Source organism: Doryrhamphus excisus, linkage group LG5 (assembly GCF_037039965.1).
Source record: "Doryrhamphus excisus strain RoL-2023G ecotype Guam linkage group LG5, RoL_Dexc_Guam_v1.1, whole genome shotgun sequence".
NCBI classification, from domain to species: Eukaryota; Metazoa; Chordata; class Actinopteri; order Syngnathiformes; family Syngnathidae; genus Doryrhamphus; species Doryrhamphus excisus.
Genome location: NC_136361.1, coordinates 13,608,056 through 13,628,254, shown reverse-complemented (window position 1 = coordinate 13,628,254; position 20,199 = coordinate 13,608,056). Strand labels below are relative to the sequence as shown.

The 20,199-nt window shown below is 44.6% G+C and overlaps 2 protein-coding genes across 6 annotated transcripts; one reads left to right on the top strand and one right to left on the bottom strand.

The window, feature by feature from the left end:
• The first annotated feature begins 861 nt into the window (after positions 1–861).
• Positions 862–3,473, top strand: dek (DEK proto-oncogene). 3 transcript variants are annotated; one of them, XM_058053742.2, is made up of 12 exons: positions 862–986; positions 1,501–1,608; positions 1,684–1,779; positions 1,852–1,961; positions 2,021–2,115; positions 2,185–2,314; positions 2,379–2,654; positions 2,725–2,838; positions 2,898–2,970; positions 3,037–3,173; positions 3,234–3,302; positions 3,369–3,473. In XM_058053742.2, exons 2-12 carry the CDS (start codon positions 1,521–1,523, stop codon positions 3,378–3,380), a joined length of 1,200 nt encoding a protein of 399 aa, XP_057909725.2. In that variant the 5' UTR covers positions 862–986; positions 1,501–1,520; the 3' UTR covers positions 3,381–3,473. The 3 variants fall into 3 exon arrangements, with proteins under 3 accessions (XP_057909725.2, XP_078646871.1, XP_078646872.1); XM_078790745.1 differs by lacking the exon at positions 862–986 and adding an exon at positions 1,221–1,370; XM_078790746.1 differs by lacking the exon at positions 862–986 and adding an exon at positions 1,224–1,370 and having other exon boundaries at positions 2,901–2,970.
• Positions 3,031–18,323, bottom strand: npr1b (natriuretic peptide receptor 1b). 3 transcript variants are annotated; one of them, XM_058053738.2, is made up of 23 exons: positions 18,089–18,323; positions 17,912–17,984; positions 16,394–17,130; positions 12,924–13,111; positions 12,740–12,853; positions 12,152–12,287; positions 10,552–10,646; positions 10,341–10,476; positions 10,188–10,272; positions 9,963–10,080; positions 9,818–9,892; positions 9,476–9,553; positions 7,741–7,845; positions 7,393–7,464; positions 7,147–7,309; positions 6,922–7,077; positions 6,650–6,818; positions 6,431–6,577; positions 6,223–6,346; positions 6,087–6,155; positions 5,644–5,818; positions 5,444–5,542; positions 3,031–4,818 (listed from the first exon to the last, which is right to left on the bottom strand). In XM_058053738.2, exons 3-23 carry the CDS (start codon positions 17,121–17,123, stop codon positions 4,673–4,675), a joined length of 3,180 nt encoding a protein of 1,059 aa, XP_057909721.2. In that variant the 5' UTR covers positions 17,124–17,130; positions 17,912–17,984; positions 18,089–18,323; the 3' UTR covers positions 3,031–4,672. The 3 variants fall into 3 exon arrangements, with proteins under 3 accessions (XP_057909721.2, XP_057909719.2, XP_057909722.2); XM_058053736.2 differs by having other exon boundaries at positions 17,912–18,323; XM_058053739.2 differs by having other exon boundaries at positions 16,394–17,125; positions 17,912–18,323.
• Positions 18,324–20,199: the final 1,876 nt, after the last annotated feature.

Sequence of the window (20,199 nt, the reverse complement as noted above, 5' to 3'; positions counted from 1 at the left end):
ATTACACACACAGACACTGACTGGAAGCAACACAGTTCCGATCCAGGAGCAGTGTGACCAATTTTTGTGCCTCGGGATACGGCTGGACGAGCTAGACAAAGTAGCCAAGGTGAGGGAAATTTTGGGCTTCCCTAGTTAGGCTGCTTCCTCCGTGACCCGAACTCGGATAAGAGGAAAAAGATGGATTAACATGCAAACACTAAGCTTGATGGCTAGCGCTCTCGACTCTCATTCTGTGGAACTTAGTTAGAGCCAGGGCTGCCTGGACCAGGTGGGTTACACACACACACACACGTACCCACACGCCAAATGTGCACACATACAAGCCCAAGTGAGCATGCATGTACCAAACAGGTCAAAGGTGAAGCGAGGGTGAAGGCATCCTCCCTTCCAGCCAGTCACAAGGAAATCAGTAATGTTGGCCTCTTGGACATCAGTAACATCATCAGTGAGCATGAGCTGAGGACTCTAACAAGAGTTTAAAGTCCAAAACAGAAAATTAAAAAATCATTGATAATTTCCTCTATTGTATGGCAAATTCACCTTATTTTGAAATGCAAATAATGGTATTTCATTAACCTTAAGCTCACACTAACTTGTGTAAATGTGCAACCTGAAGACCAGACTAGTAGTGTAAATGTTTATTTGTTCGTTTTACAGACTGGTCAAACAGGTTGACTTGTACACACACTTAAGAGTGTGGCATTTGTCTCAAGGACAAATATTGGCTGGAAAAGATTAAAATATGTACAGTACTGAGTTTCTGGGCGAGGCGCCAAGGCAGCTATCTACTTACGTGCTACAGCATGTGACCGCTAGATGACAACTGCGAGTTTTGCATACCACACTATCATCAGACGAAGAAGATCAACCAAACGTCACCATGCCACTGTCGAATCAGTGACGAGGACGGGGTTTTAGCCCCGCCCATACAGAAACCGCCATCAGGAATCAAATAGAAGGTTTCTTCTTCGCTTGACAACACGGTAACAACTTTGATCAGCTTATTCTATAACAACGTCCGTTAGTGTTTTTGTGTGCGTCACGGCGGCATTGTGTCTCTCTTTTGGACATTTACTACTTGTCGTTATGAGCCAATAACATGTCAACGTGTTACATTAGTGGAGATGAGGCTAACGTGCTAACTTACTAGCAACCCTGTCGAAAGTCAACATTTAATTGGGCTTGTCATTTGAATGAATATAAAGCATTTTTGTTATCCGTTGCGTGGATGCTCATCGGCGTTGTATACGAATTTTTCTATAAGATGGCAAAGACAAACGTTACATTCGTACTGTTTGTTTTGGCGCCATCTACATGTTGTATGGGAGTTGATCACCACGGCAACCTTTTCCAATAAATGCGTTCATGTGAGTTCGCAATGTTTTCATGGGAACTTAAGTCACCTGATCATGTTATGATCACGTGACTCATCGCGCCCTCCTGTGTTTGTTAATGACGTAAAGAGGAGGAGTCACATTAAACGTGTGTGTTTATTAGGGGGCGGTGGTGTAAACAACATGGCGGAGGAAGTCCAGGAGGAGCAGCTTGAGACATTGCAGGAAGATGAGAAGTCGAGTACAAAGAAAACCCCCTTGAAATCAGCAGGTAGTGCCGATCCACTTTCTGTTTGTAGGTCAGCGGTGTGGGTGGGGCTTGCTATTTTGTGTTGTGACTGTGCAGGTGAAGTGATCGTGGAGGGAAAGCGTACCAAGAAGAGTGTGGAACGACTTGACTTCCAGGTGCCTAAGCACAAAGAAAAGCTGAGGATTGCAGAAGGTACGTTGACTTTTTTTCCCTCCTCTGACACCATCTCACCTGAGCTGCGACGGCCTACGTCTGTCTGTGCAGGAAGTGGTGACAAGTTGGGAGACATTCCACGCACTAACTTCCAGATCAGCAAACTGAAGCCGGCCGACCTGAAGCCTCTCCACGCCATCTTGTTTGAGCGGCCAGGGAAGGTAGAAACATGGCCTCTGGCCCATCTGCTGACCAAGTTGACCATTCTGTTGTTTGTCAGATGGCCACCATGAAGAAAAACCTGCGTCTCTTCAATGGCTTTCCTTTCAACGCTGGCAGCGAGCAGTACCTCAAAAAGCGGGAAAAACTTCTCAGGTGTGTCATAGTGATTAGTCAGCATCCTTGTGAATTGCTAACCTTGTGCCGTCATCTTATTGGATGCAGGAACTCTCACTTGACCAATGCTAAGCTGAAGGTGGTTTGTGGTGTCTTGGATCTGGAGAAGAAAGGGACACACTCGGATCTGGTGGACAGGATCCTGATGTTTCTGCTTGCTCCGAAAAATAGTGGGAAGGTGAGCGACAGCCTGACCCCTAGCAGGTTCTGCTTAAGGTCCTTGTCTGACTATCACCCCTCAGCGTCTTCCCGTCAAGAAGAAGAAGAGGTCCAAGAAGAAAGTGACAGCTGACCAGTCGACTGCCAAGAGCAAAAAGAAGAGCAATGCCAAGACTGGACGTTCCTCGTCCTCCTCGTCCAGCCCCAAGAAGTCCAAAGCTGGAAGTAAGTCCAACGCCATTGTCATGGACTCCAGCAGCGATGACGAGGAGGACGAAGACGAGGAAGAGAAGGCAGCAGAGGAAGATAGGTCATCCAAGAAAGACGAGGACTCGTCGGAACGGTCCGCAGATGAAGAGGTGAGTGAAGGTGGTGACCAGCCCCCTCTGGTATATCCGGGCCTTTTAAGTCCACCAAGTCTTGTGTTAGGTCACCAAGTCCAAGAAGCGTTCCCGGACACCAACCAAGAAGACACCTCATCCCAAGAAGCGACTCAAAACAGACCTCTCTGATGACGACTTGGACAGCGACAGCGCTGAGAAGGTAAGCGTCAATGCGCTGGTTGGCCTTTCTTCATGTTGAGCATCTTCTTGTTTGTCAAGAAGAAGACGACTACGAAGAAACCTGCCGCCAGGACGAAGAAGGCGGACAGCAGCAGCAGAAATACCAACACAGGTGAGACCGCCGTGCCGCTCAGGCATATCCTCACCCTGTCTTACTGCCACTCATTACTGCCAACAGACACGTCAGACGAGGACGAGCCACTCAGCAGGATGATCAAACGAGCACCGAGTGATGAGCAGCTGAAGGAGACAGTGCGTGCTCTGCTGAAGGACGCCGACCTGGAGGAGATGACAATGAAGCAGATCTGCCAAAAGGTGATGGAGCTTAGCTCTTCCTTGTACACTATCTGTGATTGACGGGTTGAAACCTTGCAGGTGTTTGACACATATCCTGATCACGACCTGACCGGTAGGAAGGACTTCATCAAACAGTCGGTCAAATCTGTGAGTCTCACTCAAAACACACGCATTGAGCGAAGAATGTGTCTAACGTGTGTTTGTGTCCCACAGATCATCAAATGAAGAGTGGAAGTGATGACAGTTAACTTTTTATGTCTGGAGGGAACATTTGTACATTTCTTTGTCTTGTATCAATAAAAACCTTTTCAACTAAAAGTCCTTTTTTTGTCAGTGACAATGAAATACTTCCACTTGAATAAGTGTACTGTGTACACTTTAACTGTTTTATTTGGTGCACTTGCATACTTATACTAAGTCTTTTGAGTGCATAAGTGCCTTTCACAATGAGTACGATAAAAGTAGTAGTGCACTGTCGATGGACACTTACCACCTTCAATAGTTGCCATCTTGGTGGAAGGTAGTGGAAGGCGACGGACTGAATTGCAATCCATAGTGAACGGAATAAGGTAAATATAGTTATTTTTGGTAAATGTAAAACAACAGCAATGGATTTGGAGCAGCACTACACTGTGAAGTACACAATGTACACAGAAGTATAATGCCGTGTCTCAAATGGAATACTTCATTCCTTTTTAATGGTGACAATGGCAAACACTTGAGCTAGTCCCTCCCTGTTCAATATGGAGCCACTTATGCACTCAAAGTTCTAAGGCTATGTACCAACACGCGCACTACCACACCTACACTACAAAAAGTATGTGGCATTAGTTCCAGATTGTGTGAATTTGAGAGTGTAGTTCTGTTCCAAATCCATTACTGTTGTACACTCACTAGAAATGACGATCACAGTATTTAGACTCCTCTCTCCTATTTATTGATGAATTGCAACTACTCAAGTTAGTTCCTCCCCTTCCGCTAACTACCTGAGATGGCGACAATTGAGGGTGGTAAGTGTCCATCACTGTGTACTCACCATTTTGAGTTTTTTTATGTACAACATGTAGGTACTGACAGTACACGGCATTGCATTTAGGCACTGAAAAGATTGTGTAAGTATGTAAACTGTGCAATTAGGAATACAATCTAAAAGTGCACCAATGGAGACCAGTGCATTGGTCTGTCATCAGCTGCTTCACTTCCTGTCACACAGACAGGTGGGACTTGTTTGACCTTTAAACCTAGAAGGTTTTTTTTTGCTGAAAAACGTGACATCACCACCATCTCGTGGATAGACCTGCTCAATAGTCTCAAAGTGAGGACTGAAGTGATTGTGAGCTGAGTGGGTGGGGCATTGAGTCAGTCATGTGACCATATCATGTGTCCGCTCGTTTGATTGGATGAAAAAAAACAACGCTCAGCGTTGGTATTTGTTGATCTAGTCACATGTTGACGACTTGACGGCGGCACTGATGGTGGTGCAAAACACCTTCCCTCTTCCTGCGTAGCCGATGCACTCATTGGGTGCTGCTCTCGCCCAACAGCCAATAGGTGGTCATCTTCCCTTTGCCTTTCACATCAACGTCACCTCTCAGCTCCAACTGGAAGCAACCAAACTCTTGCAGGATGTCACAGGTGGCTGCCGACACGTGGATCTTCAAAGCTGTGATTGCACACACACGGACACACACACATGGGGGGGGTGTCTATCATCACAATATAGACATCATGGGCTCTAATTTCATAGACCGGGCACAGGCAGGGCAAGCGTGGTGGAGGGCAACGGTGTGTAGCCAGCGCACTTTGCAAATTTCATGAGCAGATGAGCGATGAGTGGAGCTGTCTTGTGCTTTTTTTCTGGCGGAGCTTTCACCCCGCCAATCCCCCCGGGTTGGCATCATACTATCAGGTTGAATTCCCATTATGGGTGACATGCTGGTTCAAATGCTTACATTAAATAGTGGTTGCTGTCATTGTTTTTTGAGCGAGACACTGTATATGTGTATGCACTGTGTGCCCGTCAGCCAATTTACCACTTCACAGGCTGCGCTTCGACTGTGGTCAGAATAGACCAGGGCTGAGCTGGTGAGTTTTCAGTGCACCTTTGCCGTGCTGTTTTGTCACAAAATTTTCACTGCACCAAGTTGAAAATGTGGACACGTCCTGCCATGGCCACCATGGTCATCTTGGCTGCGTACTGTGGTGCGCTGGACCAAATTACCACTGCATGGGCTCCGCCACCCTCTCCACTTGCGCCATGCAACAAAATTACACCCCCATGTGTTCACCTTCTCCGCTCGACTCCATCCTGGACGACGTATTGACTGTGTCCCCAAACAGACAGTAACGAGGCATCTTCAGACCCACCACTCCTGCACAAACTGGACCTGAACACACACATGCACAAACACACACAAGCAGGACTCTGATGTAATCTATGAGAATCAAAAATGGTCAAACGTTATTGTGCGTGTGTTGTGCGTCTCACCACTGTGGACGCCGATCCTCAATTTGAGCTGCTCGTCAGGTCGATGACGAATTCTAAAGCTGGTGACGGCATCCAGCAGGGCAAGGGCCATACGTGCTACCTCTCGGCCATGCAGCTTCCCGTTCCTCACCGGCAGCCCCGAGACCACCATATACGCATCGCCGATGGTCTCCACCTGATGGTGTCACTTGTCTTAAACACTCATGCTGTGTATACTGTGTACAGTGTGTACCGAGTCTGTGAATGGTGACATTGTAGTATTGTCCCAAATATATTGCAGTACTGTCATTGTACACGTACCGGAAATAATTTGAGCACAACATCCGGGTACTGACAGTGTACTGCATTTTGCCGTACTTCTCAGTGTGAAGGCACTTATGCACGTGCATTAATTGAGACACAGCAGTGGTCTCCAATGTGTTTTTGTTTGTGTGCTGCATTACCTTGTAAACATCAAAGTTGTCTATGATGGCGTCAAAGCACGTGTACAGGTCGTTGAGTAGCGTCACCACCTGTAGAGCCGCAAGATCTTTTGTTAGCATGTTAGTGTTCATACCAGCTAGCATATTAACACATCACCTCCATGGGCGTGCTCTCTGCAGATATGCTCGTAAAGCCCACTATGTCGCTGAAGTAGATGGTGACAGAGTCAAAGGCTTCGGCTTGAACCGTCTCGCCACGTTTTAACTGCTCCGCCACTGAGCTGAATGCAACACACACATCTTATGGAGGCGATGTGACTGTGCCACTGTGTAGTATGTAACATGGCACGCAGTGTAATACTGACTGTGGTAGAATCTGGTAGAGGAGAGCTTCGGCTTTGCGTTTCTCTTCATGATAAGCTTGTGTTCGTTCCTCCACTAGCTCCTCCAAGTTGTTGGCATATTGTTCCATCCTTGACAACAGGTTGTCCAAGATGTTGGTCCTGGACTCCCTGAACACACACACACATTGACATACTGTTGGAGTCTGCGTTGTGAGGGGGTGTCTTTCTGAGGTTGTTTACTTGTTGTGTTTGCGTAGCATCATTCTGATGTGGTTGAATTCGGGCCTCTCAGTGGGCTCCTCGGCCCAGCAGCGCTGCATCAGTTGGCCCAGTTCTGGGCTGTGACTGTGAGGGTCGACAGTGGGTCTCAGACATGGCCATTCACCCAGAACCACCCGGTCCACGATCTCTGCACAGGAAGTTAACATGTTACAATAAAAGTCTTCATGCTGGGACTCAGTGGAGCTTTAGGACCAAGAGAACCAGACGTAACAAAATAATTTGGTTCTGACCTTTCGGACTGAGTGGGTTGCACTCCAAGTAGAAGACTCCTCTACGTAGTGCCACCTCCTGGAGGATTATTCCAAAGCTGTAGACGTCTCCCTTTTGAGTCCCCTGAGGAGGTGGAGCTTCCATCTGGAGAAGTTCAGGTGCCGTCCACAGTCTCTCTGAAGGGTCCAAAACACATTGTGATACATCTGTCCTGCACTGCTTGTTCATGGGTGTCATCAACTCACGAGCGTAGTAAGAATGAGAGTCTTTTCCTGATTGGCTCTCTGCCTGAAGACTGCACAGACCATAGTCTGTGATCTTCAGCACAAAGCGGTTGTCCACAACACAGTTGGACGACTTGAGTTTCCCATGAGAGAGAATGACACTGTTGTGGAGGAACACCATGCCCTGCAAACAAACACACAAACTCTTATTTCTACTGGAATAACAACCAGCATGATGTCATTCATCGAGAACAACAACACTTTCACCTTAACTATATCGTTGATGAGAGAATATTTGAACATCCAGTCTAGCGTGATGCTGTCATTTTCCAATATGTCCTGAAAACACACACACACACACACACTAAGAGACAGCCAGGGACAGATACATTCAGAGACAAGCAATATATGTAAGGAGACAGAAATAAGTAAGAAGAGAGTCAGCTAGGGACAGAGAAAAGTGAGGAGAGGGACAGGTAAGGAACGAGAAAGACAGGTGAGGAGAACAAGAGACGCAAGGAGAGTGCACAACAGGTAAGGAGGAACAGCGGCAAGGAGAGAGAGAGCGAGATAGGTAAAGGAGAGGGATGCAGATGGGGAGAAAGAGAGAGGTACCTGTAGACTGCCTCTGGGACAGTATTCAGTGATGATGCAGATGTTTGGAGTGTCGATGCAAGCACCAATGAATCTTGTCAGATGTTCATTCTGAACATCTCTCATCTGCATCAGAGCACATCATCACTTCATATATGCATCTTGGACTACATGTTACACTACTACATTCTTAACTACAACCACTACATCTTATGCTACTGCAACTACATATTTTATTAGGGCATCATCATTTACAGTGGGATAATGAACTCCACTACTTTATTTCTACACTATTAGAAGTCTATTTCCTGCAGGGCATTCTCCTGAGGCTTTGGTGACTTATTTTTTTTTAAATTGAATTGATATCAGCTATTGGTTGCATATCAGCAAAAAGCAAATATAGAATTATTACGGCCCGCATCTAAAATCTCAGATCTTTGTCATTTTGATACAAGCAGTCTATTCCAGACTTCACTCTGGAAAGTCTATTCAGTAGTGCCTGGATCCAGCCCATGTGATCACAACAATAGCATGCATTAACATGTTTACAACAACAAGGACTAGGAGTGATGTTGGCTGTTTGGCAGGACTTTTCATTAGTCATTAGAGTTTTCATGAAGTCCAAAAAAAACATGCAATATATATTGCTAATACAGTTTGGTGGATGTTTCACGTTCATGTTCACAAAAACAGTCCTGTGTGAAATGCCATTGACATATGAAAAGAGCTCACATGAGGTTAAGTAACTAATATTGCCACAAAGCTTCTGAGTCCCAGACTGTTCTTGTTGGCTGGTAGGGCCCTGTGCTCTACCGCAGACTGAATAATAGCTGGGTCATGTGTTCAGAGCCCAAGATTGTTCTCATCTAACTGGTTCTGTCATTTGAATGTTTACTGCCCTTCTATTTTAGCAACCAGAACTGCTGTAATGACAATTTTCCATCATTATGCATTCATTTTCTACCGCTTATCCTCATGGTATGTGGGGTGCTGGAGCCTATCCCAGCTGTCTTCGGGCGAGACGCGGGGTACACCCTGGACTGGTCGCCAGCCAATCACAGGGCATATGTCGACAAACAACCATTCACACTCACATTCATACCTATGGACAATTAACGCCAATTAACCTAGATGTTTTTGGAATGTGGGAGGAAACCGGAGTACCCAGAGAAAACCCACGCATGCACGAGGAGAACATGCAAACTCCACACAGAGATGACCAAGGTTGGGATTGAACCCTGGTCCTCCTAGCTGTGAGGTCTGCGCTAACCACTCGAGCACCGTGCAGCCCTATTTTCCAGCATTAGTATAATGATCAAATATGAAAGTTCATTTTGTTTCGAGTGATTTTAAGTTCAGAAAAATGTGCTTATTGACCAATCCCTGTGATTCTGTTACTAGTCTGACATAAGCTTTTTAATGTATAGCTGTAAGGAGTCTTCTTACTACTACAACATGTTTGGTTATGGTAGATTTTAAGGGGGCAAATAAGTGTATCAGATTGTTTCACTTTAAATCCTTGATTTTTCTAGTCCGTCTCACTTTATACCAGGTTTGGGGCAAAGTGAGACCACTTTTCTACTCCTCTTTGTCCTGAACCCAGTCTGATGATTTGTGTTGCTTGACAACACCCTGAACTAACAATAAATGTGCAGATTGTATTTATATGTCACTTTAGCTTGCCTGGAAGGGTGGAAATAAAAAGTGTCTTACATTACCACACCTTACCCTACCGACTTATTTTATCATCACTCACATGTTTGAGCTCAAAAAGGACCTCTCTGTTCAACTCGATGCGCTTCCTGTTGGTGTACTTGATGGCTACGATGTTCCCCTGTAACAACAACAACAACATATGTAAATGTGAAATATTGAAATAGTAATAGTAGAGACAGGTAGCAATGCTGTTAAGAGTCCATCAAATTTTGCATCTGCTTTAAGTACACCTCCTGGTGGCAGATTAGTGTAAAACACACATTTACTTTCAGCTGCACTAAAATGCCCCCTGCTGGCAGAACTTGGGCGCAATTGTGGTGTGTTTCGTCACATAGATGGAGAGGAGGGATGCAGAAGTTGTGTCTCGGACTTTTTTACTGACCTTATAGTAACCTGTCTTTGCAAACACCTGCAGGTGTCCATCAGTCGTCATCAGGGAGCCGTAGTTAGAGCCCCTCTGTGGACAAACACAATGTGGTCACGTGACGTAGTCATTTAACATGTTCACAGCAACAATGTGTACAAACCAGAGACAATGTGATCCTGCTGCCACTGCGAAGCACTTTGTCCAGATTGCTCATATGGATGTCATCCCAAGAAATCCTCCAAAGCTGAGCCACCAACTCCTTCTCCAGCTTCATCCTCCTGCACAACACAACAATGTTTTATACACTTCCGCCGCTAGGGGGCGACACGACCCCTTTAGTGAAAGCTCAGGCAAAATACAGCGAGAGGACCAGCTGAGGTCTCACCTGTAGATGAAGATGGCGACAGTGAGGCTCATAGTGAGGATGAAGAAGACCACAATGGAGACCATCTGGTGGATGGTGATTGTTTCTGTCAAATCACATGCCACGTCAGAGATGCATTAACATGTCAAGCGTCTGGCATTAATGATTACTTACTGGTCAGGCAAACCGGGTTATCATTCTTGAAACCGCACACCGGAACATCACGAGGGCAAGCTCCTCCCAGCCAGTGTAGCGATGTCCCAGGAATGGCTGTCAGATGCTCCTCCAGAGTGTTGTACACCAAAACCATCTGGAAAGAACCACAATTGGACACTCACATGGATCACTTAGTCTCCACTCTAAGTGTGTGTTTGTCTGTTTGTACCTGGAAAGCACTGTTGTTAGTATCTATCATGTCCCACAAAGCAAAGTCGGTCTCTCTGTCTCCATTCTCATCCAGCTGCAACATCCCAGTCACACCTGAGGACACAAATTTCATGTGTGTTCATCTTTTCATTGACCATCTTGATGTTGATGACAACAACTGCTATCAAGACAAAAAGGACATGAGGAGAGGAGACAGGCCAAAAAAGACCCAGAATGGATGGTGAAGCTGAGGTCTGTTGCCTAGCAACCAGCAGCTTGTAAATCAAAGATTAGGAACATTACATCCGTTGTCTCTGTGGGAAGCTGAACAGGAAGTGAACACATCACACACCAAAACAACACAATGAGATTTGGCCAGGGAGGCGGGGCCACTGCAGAGGTGGAGTGATGGATGTCCCCCGAGAGGACAAAGAGACAGCTATGAGACATGAGGGTCTGCTTTCACATGATTAGATTGCCTCTTCTTGGTGGGGTTTCATACGGCACCCAGCAGGGGCTTGACAATTGCCGAAGAGTCCACGTGAAGTCACCGTTAGCAGCACTGTGACTGACAGGGTGGCCCAGGCCCTCATACAGCTATAGGACCCACCTCTTTGTGAATTTGATCAGAGAGTGGTGTTGTGTGTGTTATAACATGCTATTGTGTGTTATTGCACGCTGAGTGGGATGTAAAGATAAATAAAGTCAAACACCTCAAGGTCACCCTGACGGTTGACAGATGCTAATGGAGGACACATAAGACAACAAAGACATGTCAGTTTGAGGACGAATGAAGAGCAGAACAAATAAAGCCTAGCCATCACGTGACCCATAAAACAATAAACACACACACACACACACTCAAGCGAGTGTAACAAGTTGGACTTGGTGGTGATGGTGTGTGTGTGCACGTGTTTGTGCTCCACAGCGCCATGCAGTTATGGAACTACATTTTTATAGTCATCCCTCGCTACATCGCAGTTCAAGCATCGCTCTTTGACTCTCTGGATTTTTCAAAAATTAATTCATTAATAGATGATGGCTCAAATTAAACATTTTCAAGCATAAAACCTCAACTCTGAACCCCCAACGTCACTTCCTGTCCACCACCAATACTGCTCCCCAACAAGGTAAACGAGGGGATACTGTACATTTCTATTTGTGCATACTTTACAACTATGTGACACTGCTAAACATTTTACTACTACATGCTTTATGACTAGCTGTTTTACTGTTACAGCTAGGGATGTCCAACAATTATCGGTACCGATAAATATCAGCATAAAAATGCAATATAGATTCTGTATCTGATTTTTTTTCCTGAAAACCGATATTTAAAAAATGCTGTATACAACACGTGTTCATTCCACCACAGAAGATATGTGATGTTACACATATCAGTATCGGTATAGGCTGATATCAGTATCCGAAATCGAAGGTTGGACAATTTTGGCATATCGGTTTTCAGCAAAAAAGCCAATATCGGACATTCCTAGTTACAGCTATTAATTGGTACACTAATACAAGCTTTACTACTACATGTTACAATGTATCTAACACTACTACAAGTGAGAGTTAACATTGCTAATGCTACGTGTTGACGACAAACACAAAGAAACCTTGAAATGTTCTGTTCCACATCCTCCTGGTGACGACTCTTCCTGGAGGCCGCATGGTGGGCGGAGTCATGGTCTCGTTGAGCGCGTGTGCGTAGAGCATCAGACCGTCATAGAAGCCTCCAGCGATGATGTTCATCTTTCAGCCATAAACACAATCATCACTTTTTAGTTAGCTGTGTTTGTTGACTGAGCTGAGCTTGTTTGTTGGTGTGCATTTTGTTTGTGTTTGATGGTGTGGGAGCACACAATATAGTGGAAGACGTGTTTGCTCACATTTATGGCCGTACTGTGTGTTTTTGTGTGAGCGCTGTTCAGCACATTAGTGTCTCTCAGCTGGCTGCTACTGATTAACTGGCTTTACAAGCTGCCCTCCCTACCTCGCCCGACACACACACACGCACACAGAGAGAGAGGCTGTGATAAGTGACACGGTGTAGTGCAGTAATGTGATTACATGTATTGCAGCACGGAGGAAAGTGGCTGATAGCAGACTGTTGTAAAGATGGACATTAACTCATGTTAGCTTAGCTCTCAGCACAAAGTGCAGCATTTGTGTGTGATGATATGAGACAAAACACAAGAACTGACCAACGAGTCCTCAATGGTGTAGTTGAACATGGTCTTGGCGTCCACCTTCAGGTTGTGGACAAAGTCTTTATACTCAGAGTTCTGAGGCTCTCGATACGTCAGGATCTTAACACTCTGAAAACACACGTCGGACAACATCATCATATCAACAAGCCGCATGTGTGGAGGGTCTGGTCAGGCGTACCTGGAAGGCTTCCTTCGCAATGGCGTCGTCCTCGTCCCCTCGCGCCCAGGGCTGTCTGTGGTCTGACTTGAGGCTCTCACCAAACACATCGATGAAGAAGAAGACGTACTGCTCGTGAGGAAGGTCCGCGCGGCGAAATTGAACCATCAACTTCCTGAAGACGTCAGGCGAGCAACAGACGAACATGACTGGACAGGAGACGCAGGAAATGACAATGAACATTGTGACTGCTGTTGAGGATTTCATTACCGAGTACACAGTGATGAGTATTTCATCATTATTGAGTACTATGATGTGTAAAGGATGAATGCTATTATTGACAACAACACCGCTCTGGCTCATAAAATAGATAAAAGTTAGCAGATAGCATGCTAACAGCTAGCACGTACCTAAAAATTAGCATGTGTAACTGAATTTAATTTATCTACTATGGGCCAAAGGGGAGGGGCTGTCATGTGACTTCAAAGAGGATGAATATAATTAGCTGCACCTGTTGGTGTCCGCCATCTTGACAATGACCAAACAGATTCACTATAATTAAGGGCAAAATTTCATCCAGTGGTTGACGAGGACAACTTTAACATTGCTGTCAATCGATTTGGCAACAGAAGCAGAATATTGCACCTTTGTGACATAAATGTGGCACTGAAAGAGCAAAGGTATGTCCATATTTTCACCTTTTGACATGAAGCTGGGGTGAAAGATATACTGTAGAAGAGTGTCCCACTCTATAGTCATGAGCTCCACTCAAGCTGATGTCATACACACTAATGGGATCTCATGAGATTTCTCTCATTGCTTCTGATTGTGACAGAGTGAAAACAATATATTTGACTTTTTAGCCAGAGAGATAGAACAAAATGAGGATCCTCACTAGGATCGCGGGTATGCTGGAGCCTATCCCAGCTGATTACAGGCAAGAGGTGGGGTACACCCTGGACTGGTTGCCAGACAATCGCAGGGCATATATAGACAATGATTCACACTCACATTCATCCCTATGGAATGCATGCACGCACAGGGGGAACATGCAAATTCCACACAGAGATTCAAACCTAGGTCTTCCCGAGCTCCTGACTGTGTGGACTACATGCTAACCACTCGTACACCGTACTGTATTTAGTAGAATTATTTGAGGGGTAATTAATTGAGAATTTTGCGAGTGTTGACTGATGTATTGTTACTATTTAGAGTATTTAATGAGTAGTTCTAGCAGCAGCAGCAGTAGTGTTCTCTTGGCTTTCGTCCAAGTTAAGAGTGCGATCATCTGAGCGCCAGGAAGTCTCCTGAGCCGTGATGCTTGATGTTCCTGTCCTACCACTTCTATTGTTCCAGCATTGGAAAAGAGCAGGAAAAGCACACGCGCGCGTATGCACACACATAAACGAACACACACTCTTCAAGCGACTAAAAATAGTGTTTTACAACTCATTTATTCATGCTCGGAAGCTCCTCCCACTTTAAGGATCAGATAAGTCCCATCTAGCAAAGACATCCACAGTGTACATTGACAGTCGGACACAACTGGTATCTTTATGGATGTCTGCTGAGTCAGATTTTTTTAAATTTAAAGGTCAAAGGGTACACACCACCATTTTGAAAGCAGGAAGAGCTCAGCAGATGACTTCTGACCTCACAGAGCGCTTCCTGACTAAGGTCTACACTTTAGAGCCTGACACTACTGTCACGCGACATCATTATTTATGACATAGACCGACTAGTTTTTTTTGTCTTCTTTTTACATTTGAGTAACGGATGCTCATTCTTGTTCTTCATTTTTGAGAACCGCAGGTTGACCTAGGAACAGATGATTTCTATTTCTATTTTCCCAATGGGAAGAATGGTTTCGAAAGCAGCACAGAGCAGAAAACATTTCCTAAAAAAATACCTAAAAAAAACAAAACAAAAACCCAACAAGCCAAGAAGCCGTCCAGTTTTCCTTAAAAGGAACAAACTTTCATTTATGTAAATGAAGTGTGGGAACATCCAACAGCAGCTGCAGTGATGTCATATTTTCACATATTCTCATCATTTCAGTGTGATATGATGTTTGCTCACAGCTCAGCTTCACACCATAAAGGAAACGTGTGTGTGAGGTACAACCCCCCCAATCACTTGTCACACACTAACATCTGGCTGTGCAACAATGACGGACACAGACAATGTCTACTTTTACATCTGATTATCATTTATTCAACAAAAAAAATTAAATGTTCAACAAATAGTGTAGAAACGTTAAAGGTGATGCTACAATAACATTTATAAAGTGGACGTTATAATAACTTTAAATGTACATGTTGTTAAGTTACACGTTGCAACAAAGTGTGGAGTTACGAGAGTTAAATAGCGTGTTTTTCAGGAAATAGCTCTACATCTGATAGGCGTACTGCAGCTTCCTTATAAGGCGTCAGGTTGCTGACCTCTGTTAATGAATGTCCTGTTGGGAGGCGTCAGGCCTCTGTGGGAAACACACACACACAAACATGCTCGCGCACGCACACCCACATACATGCACAGTGTGTGCCAGGTCCAGCTTGGTTTATGGCATGCGTGTTACTTAAGTGGAAACCCACGTTAGCCTCACAGCTAGCGTAACATACGTCCCAGAGTGCCTCAAGGCAGACAAAGTACATCAAGCTGCTGCGCGTCTGGCGGATGCATCGATCGGGCTCACGTTTCTGCTGCAACAATGGTGCCCTGCGGCAAACATCCCTCTCCTGACCACGAGTCATCACGCTTATCAGTCAATAGGTCACAATAACGTCTACGCATGTGTGCTGACAGTGTCTTTCACAACAATATTATTTCTAATAATCATCATTTCTGCTCTTTTGTCACAATACACACCTTGTTATTTGTGTGGAGGAAGTGTGTGTGCCTTTACAAGGCAACATTTAGGAGCGTGCGTGTGTGTGTGTGTGTGTGTGTGTGTGTGTGTGTATGTGACTGGGCTCAGGTCAGCAGATGAGCAAGATGGCAGCCCCTTTCACACTATGTTCTCAATTGGAATACTTGCATCCATCAGTACACTCCAATAAGTACACTGTGTATACTGTGTACTTAGGTCCTGAGTGTGTAAAAGTGTAGCGCTGTCCTAAATCTATAATGAACGTTGTACACTTACCAGAAATGACGGAATATTTACCCTCTTCTTCTTCTCTCCTTTTTAATGGTGAATTGCAACCACTCAGTAGAGCATTATCACCAACATTTGGATCCCCCCTAAATGACTTTTTGTTTGCTCATCCCACATAGCCAAGAAACTGGCTATTGAGGGTGGTGAGTGCCCATCACTGCACACTCACCAAACTGATTGAGTGCAACATCTGGGTAGTGACACTGCAATGCATTTTATTGATGCACTCAAAAGACAAAGTGTAAGTACACAAGTGCACCAACTGACGCACAGCCTTCTCAGATGTGTGTGGAAAGAGTGTGAGAGTGTGACGAGGGTACGACGAGTGACTGACCTCTGCTTTCATTCTGGATTTCGGTGAGGATCTGAGTGTAGTTGATGGGTGGCTTGTTCTCCTCGAAGACGCTGTCAACCAGCGTGATGTTGATGCTCTTCAGCTCGGTGTAGAGGCCCTCCACTGCAAAGTAGCATGGTCTATCATCCACCTTGTTGTCGTTGAACATGAGCATGACGTGCTCCCGCCAGCCAAAGTGCTCGCAGATGCGCAGGGCAAACCTGCCCAGCTTCTTATGGGTGGGGCCCGTGTTTGTGATAGATGGGTACACACCGCCGTAGAAGGCTACGGCCGGGGCCCCTGCCGTCACCATGGGGACATCCCAGTGAGCAGTGAAGAGGCCCACAGGGGAGGAGGTGTAGGAGCAGCCCGGTCCGATAAAGGCCCACGGGTCATAGGCCAGCTTGAGGTCCACAGCCATGAGCGGTGCAATGGACTCCGAGCAGAAGCCGTCTTTGTCCTCGCTGTTCTTGAAGACGTATTCGAGGCGGAGGCTGGGGAGCAGGGTGGAGTTGGCGTTGACAGTCCGAATGGCCTGCTCCAGGGCAGGCCCTACACGCTGCCAGGCCCACGGGTAGTCCGTGTTGCTCTCCGGCAAGATGACGGCCAAAGTGACATTACGTCGGTAGCCCCCCACAGCGGCACGCACCACCACAAGCGCCAGAAGCAGTAGTGGCAGAGCAGCCTCACCACGGGACGCCATCCTCGGCCCGCAAGCGGCTCCAAACATGTCTGCTCTGAGTGAGGACACAAGGTCTCCTATGAATTTTTGTTATTATTATAATTGTCTCAACACATTCCTATTTATTTAGTAACCTATGACACCGTGACGGATGGCTGGGCTCACTAATGATGCAACAAAATGTTAATTGGCCTGCCTTCATTAGCAAAACCATTTAGCTGTTCTGAGGTCAAGCCATTAACACAATGTGAAAGTCATTCATATGGTCAGCACACACACACACACACAAACACACAAAAAACCTAAATCAGAAATACTAGTCAAAGATCTTCAATATTTCAATATTTTCTGCTCTTTACAAATCTACTGCAAAAACACTAGTCAAAATCTTCCGTATCCCGTTTTTAAGGACATACATTAAATAAACTGGTCAAAGATCTTCCACATGACAGGAGCAACCTGTTATTTTTAAGGACCTACATCAAAAACACAAGTAAAAGATTTTCTAAATAACAGGAATTTCAACTTTTGGGAATCTGCCGCAAAACCAGTTTTATGCCATTTTTAGGAATATGCTCAAAACCACTAGTTAAAGATCCTTGTTATGACAGGAGCATCTGATTGTTTTAAAGGACCTACATCAACAACATTAGTCAAAGCTCTTCTATAGGACAGAGTGCTCTGCTGTTGTTTTTCCCTCCTGCATAATGCTAGTCAATGATTTGGGCTTGGGATATTTGTCACTGTCATGTTGATAATGAGTGAAGTTCACATGCTAATATTGTCAATATGTCACATTAAACGTTAAACGAAAAATAAAATGAAATTGTTCTCACCTTAGTGGTTCTTCATTTAGTCACTTTTTTCATTGACGTTAGCTCGCGAGCTGACAGCCAAGCACGCCAAAGCCTGACAAGTGGACCAAAGAATTGTTTCAAATGAAAAATTGTCCCTCACTTTCGTACAAAAAGAAAGAAAAAGAGGTGAAAAAAGACATTTTTTTCTCTCCTCACACAAACTTCCAATGTTTGTTGTTGTTGTTGTAGTAGAGACAAATTAATCCCATATGTATCCAACTTTGACATCAGTCACTTGTTAAAAAGCCTCCAAAAAATGTCCAAGCTCTTCCACAATGAACCTCGTCTAATGGTCGGTCCTCGCAAATGAATGAATGAATACATGAATGAATGAACGCATGAACACTTGAATGAAATACGGCTACTCACCTCAAACACTCTTCACTGTGTCCTGTCTGTCCTGTCTGTGTTGACTGGCTGTGTGCTGCTGGGCGGCACTATGGGGGAGGAAATGAGTGTGAGGCTGAAGGAGGAGAGAAAAGACATATTAGAAATGACAGGAAATTAGCTTCTTTTCACTCCCATACATGATGCTTATTATTTATTGGACAGCTTCGTCTTCATACCCTACCATTAATTACACACATTTAATATGCCAAGAATTACAAATTAATCATTTCAATTAGTCTTGCATCATAACGAAGTATGAATACATCATTAGCTTACTGAAGTGTTTTTTTTACGTGACCATATTTTCTAAAGAAAATGGATACTTTTACTCCCATACATTTCCAATGAGCATCGTGGCCACTCGTTACTTTCCGTGTTTCTTCGGCAGCCAATGGCTGCAAGCGGTATTACGATGCGGCGCGCCAATAAACGCAAACATGGTGCCGATGAAGGGAGCGTATGATTGGCTTCATTTGTGAGTCGCCAACATAACCAGGAAGTTGCTGTCTGACTCGCACCACAGACATTATTGCAGTTATTTTGTTCACTGAGCATCATTCAACTAGTTACATTCAACTTTTTTCTGTTGTGTTTTAAACAGGCTGGTAGGAGTTAAGGTGAGGTGTATACATACTGTGTCATATATGCCAGCTGTAGTGTTGATTATTGTATTACCATAATCAAAGCTTCAGAACAAATTGCATTCAGGAACAGAAAGCGACGTTAAATAATAGATGAGGCACTTTGACTGGTGCTCGTATTTCCGGCCCCATTGAGACATCTCGTCCAAAGCAGCAGCTTTGTCACGCACGCAAAGTCCTGTTGTACCACACGTGTTGCTTTGACACTGTCTTTAAGCCAGCCTTAAACCTAACTTGGAATAATGTATGGCTAGCCGAGCATGCAAAGGTCACACAAAGGTGTCAAGTGATGTATCTGGTCTGCCTCACTGCGTGTTTCCGTACCCCTGCTGTCTCACTGGTCAATTATTCAACAACATAGCTTGGCACATAAATAATTACATCATCACGGAGGAATCTGGAAGACGTAAAGTCCCTTTTGCTTTTTTTCTTGTCATTTAAATTAGAAATGAAGTTGTTTGTTTTTACAAGGAGCCAGCGCTTGATGAAAAAAAGGATGTGGCGAGTACAAATAGGTGTGGCCTAAGACACTTGAGGAAAGGGGTGCAATCTGGTGGTTCCAGAATAGCCATCACCAAATGTCAGGACACAGTGATGGCCCTTTATGGTCCTGTGACAGAAAAAACGTAAATGGGAAATATAACATATAATTATGTTCGTGGACCAATCGCAGTGGCAGTTTGCTGGCATAATTATTTCAGTTGTTACGTGACAGCACGTGGTGACGTCACTAAAACGAGCCGGCTAAATAGTTTGTTGGTTTGCTGAGCAAATGATAACTATGACTTGTGAAGCGACATTACCTGATTAAAGTATCCACCAAAATCAGATGTGAGCGCGCGTTAGAGGTCAGTGTCCGTAAGAGTCATAGCACATTCTTTTACAGCACAGCATAGTCGATTTCAGAGCATAAAGTTATTGTATCAAAAGTTCAGTATTGATCTGCACATCACTAACCCAATAACATACAACTTTTTTTTTTTAAAGAATAGAGAACAACGATCTATGGGGAAAATGCACAACACAAAACACATTTATCTATGAGATGAAATTACGGAACAGATTGTTTTGACTTCTTTACTCAATCTGCTAATATGAGCAATTTCAATAAATAGAAGCAAATAAAGTTTACAAGGTATGGAAGACTAAAAACACTTCACATGTCATTATTCCTTATGTTAGTTATTAAAAAGATACAAACTATTCTTCTGAATTTTTGTTTTGCTTATTTTCATA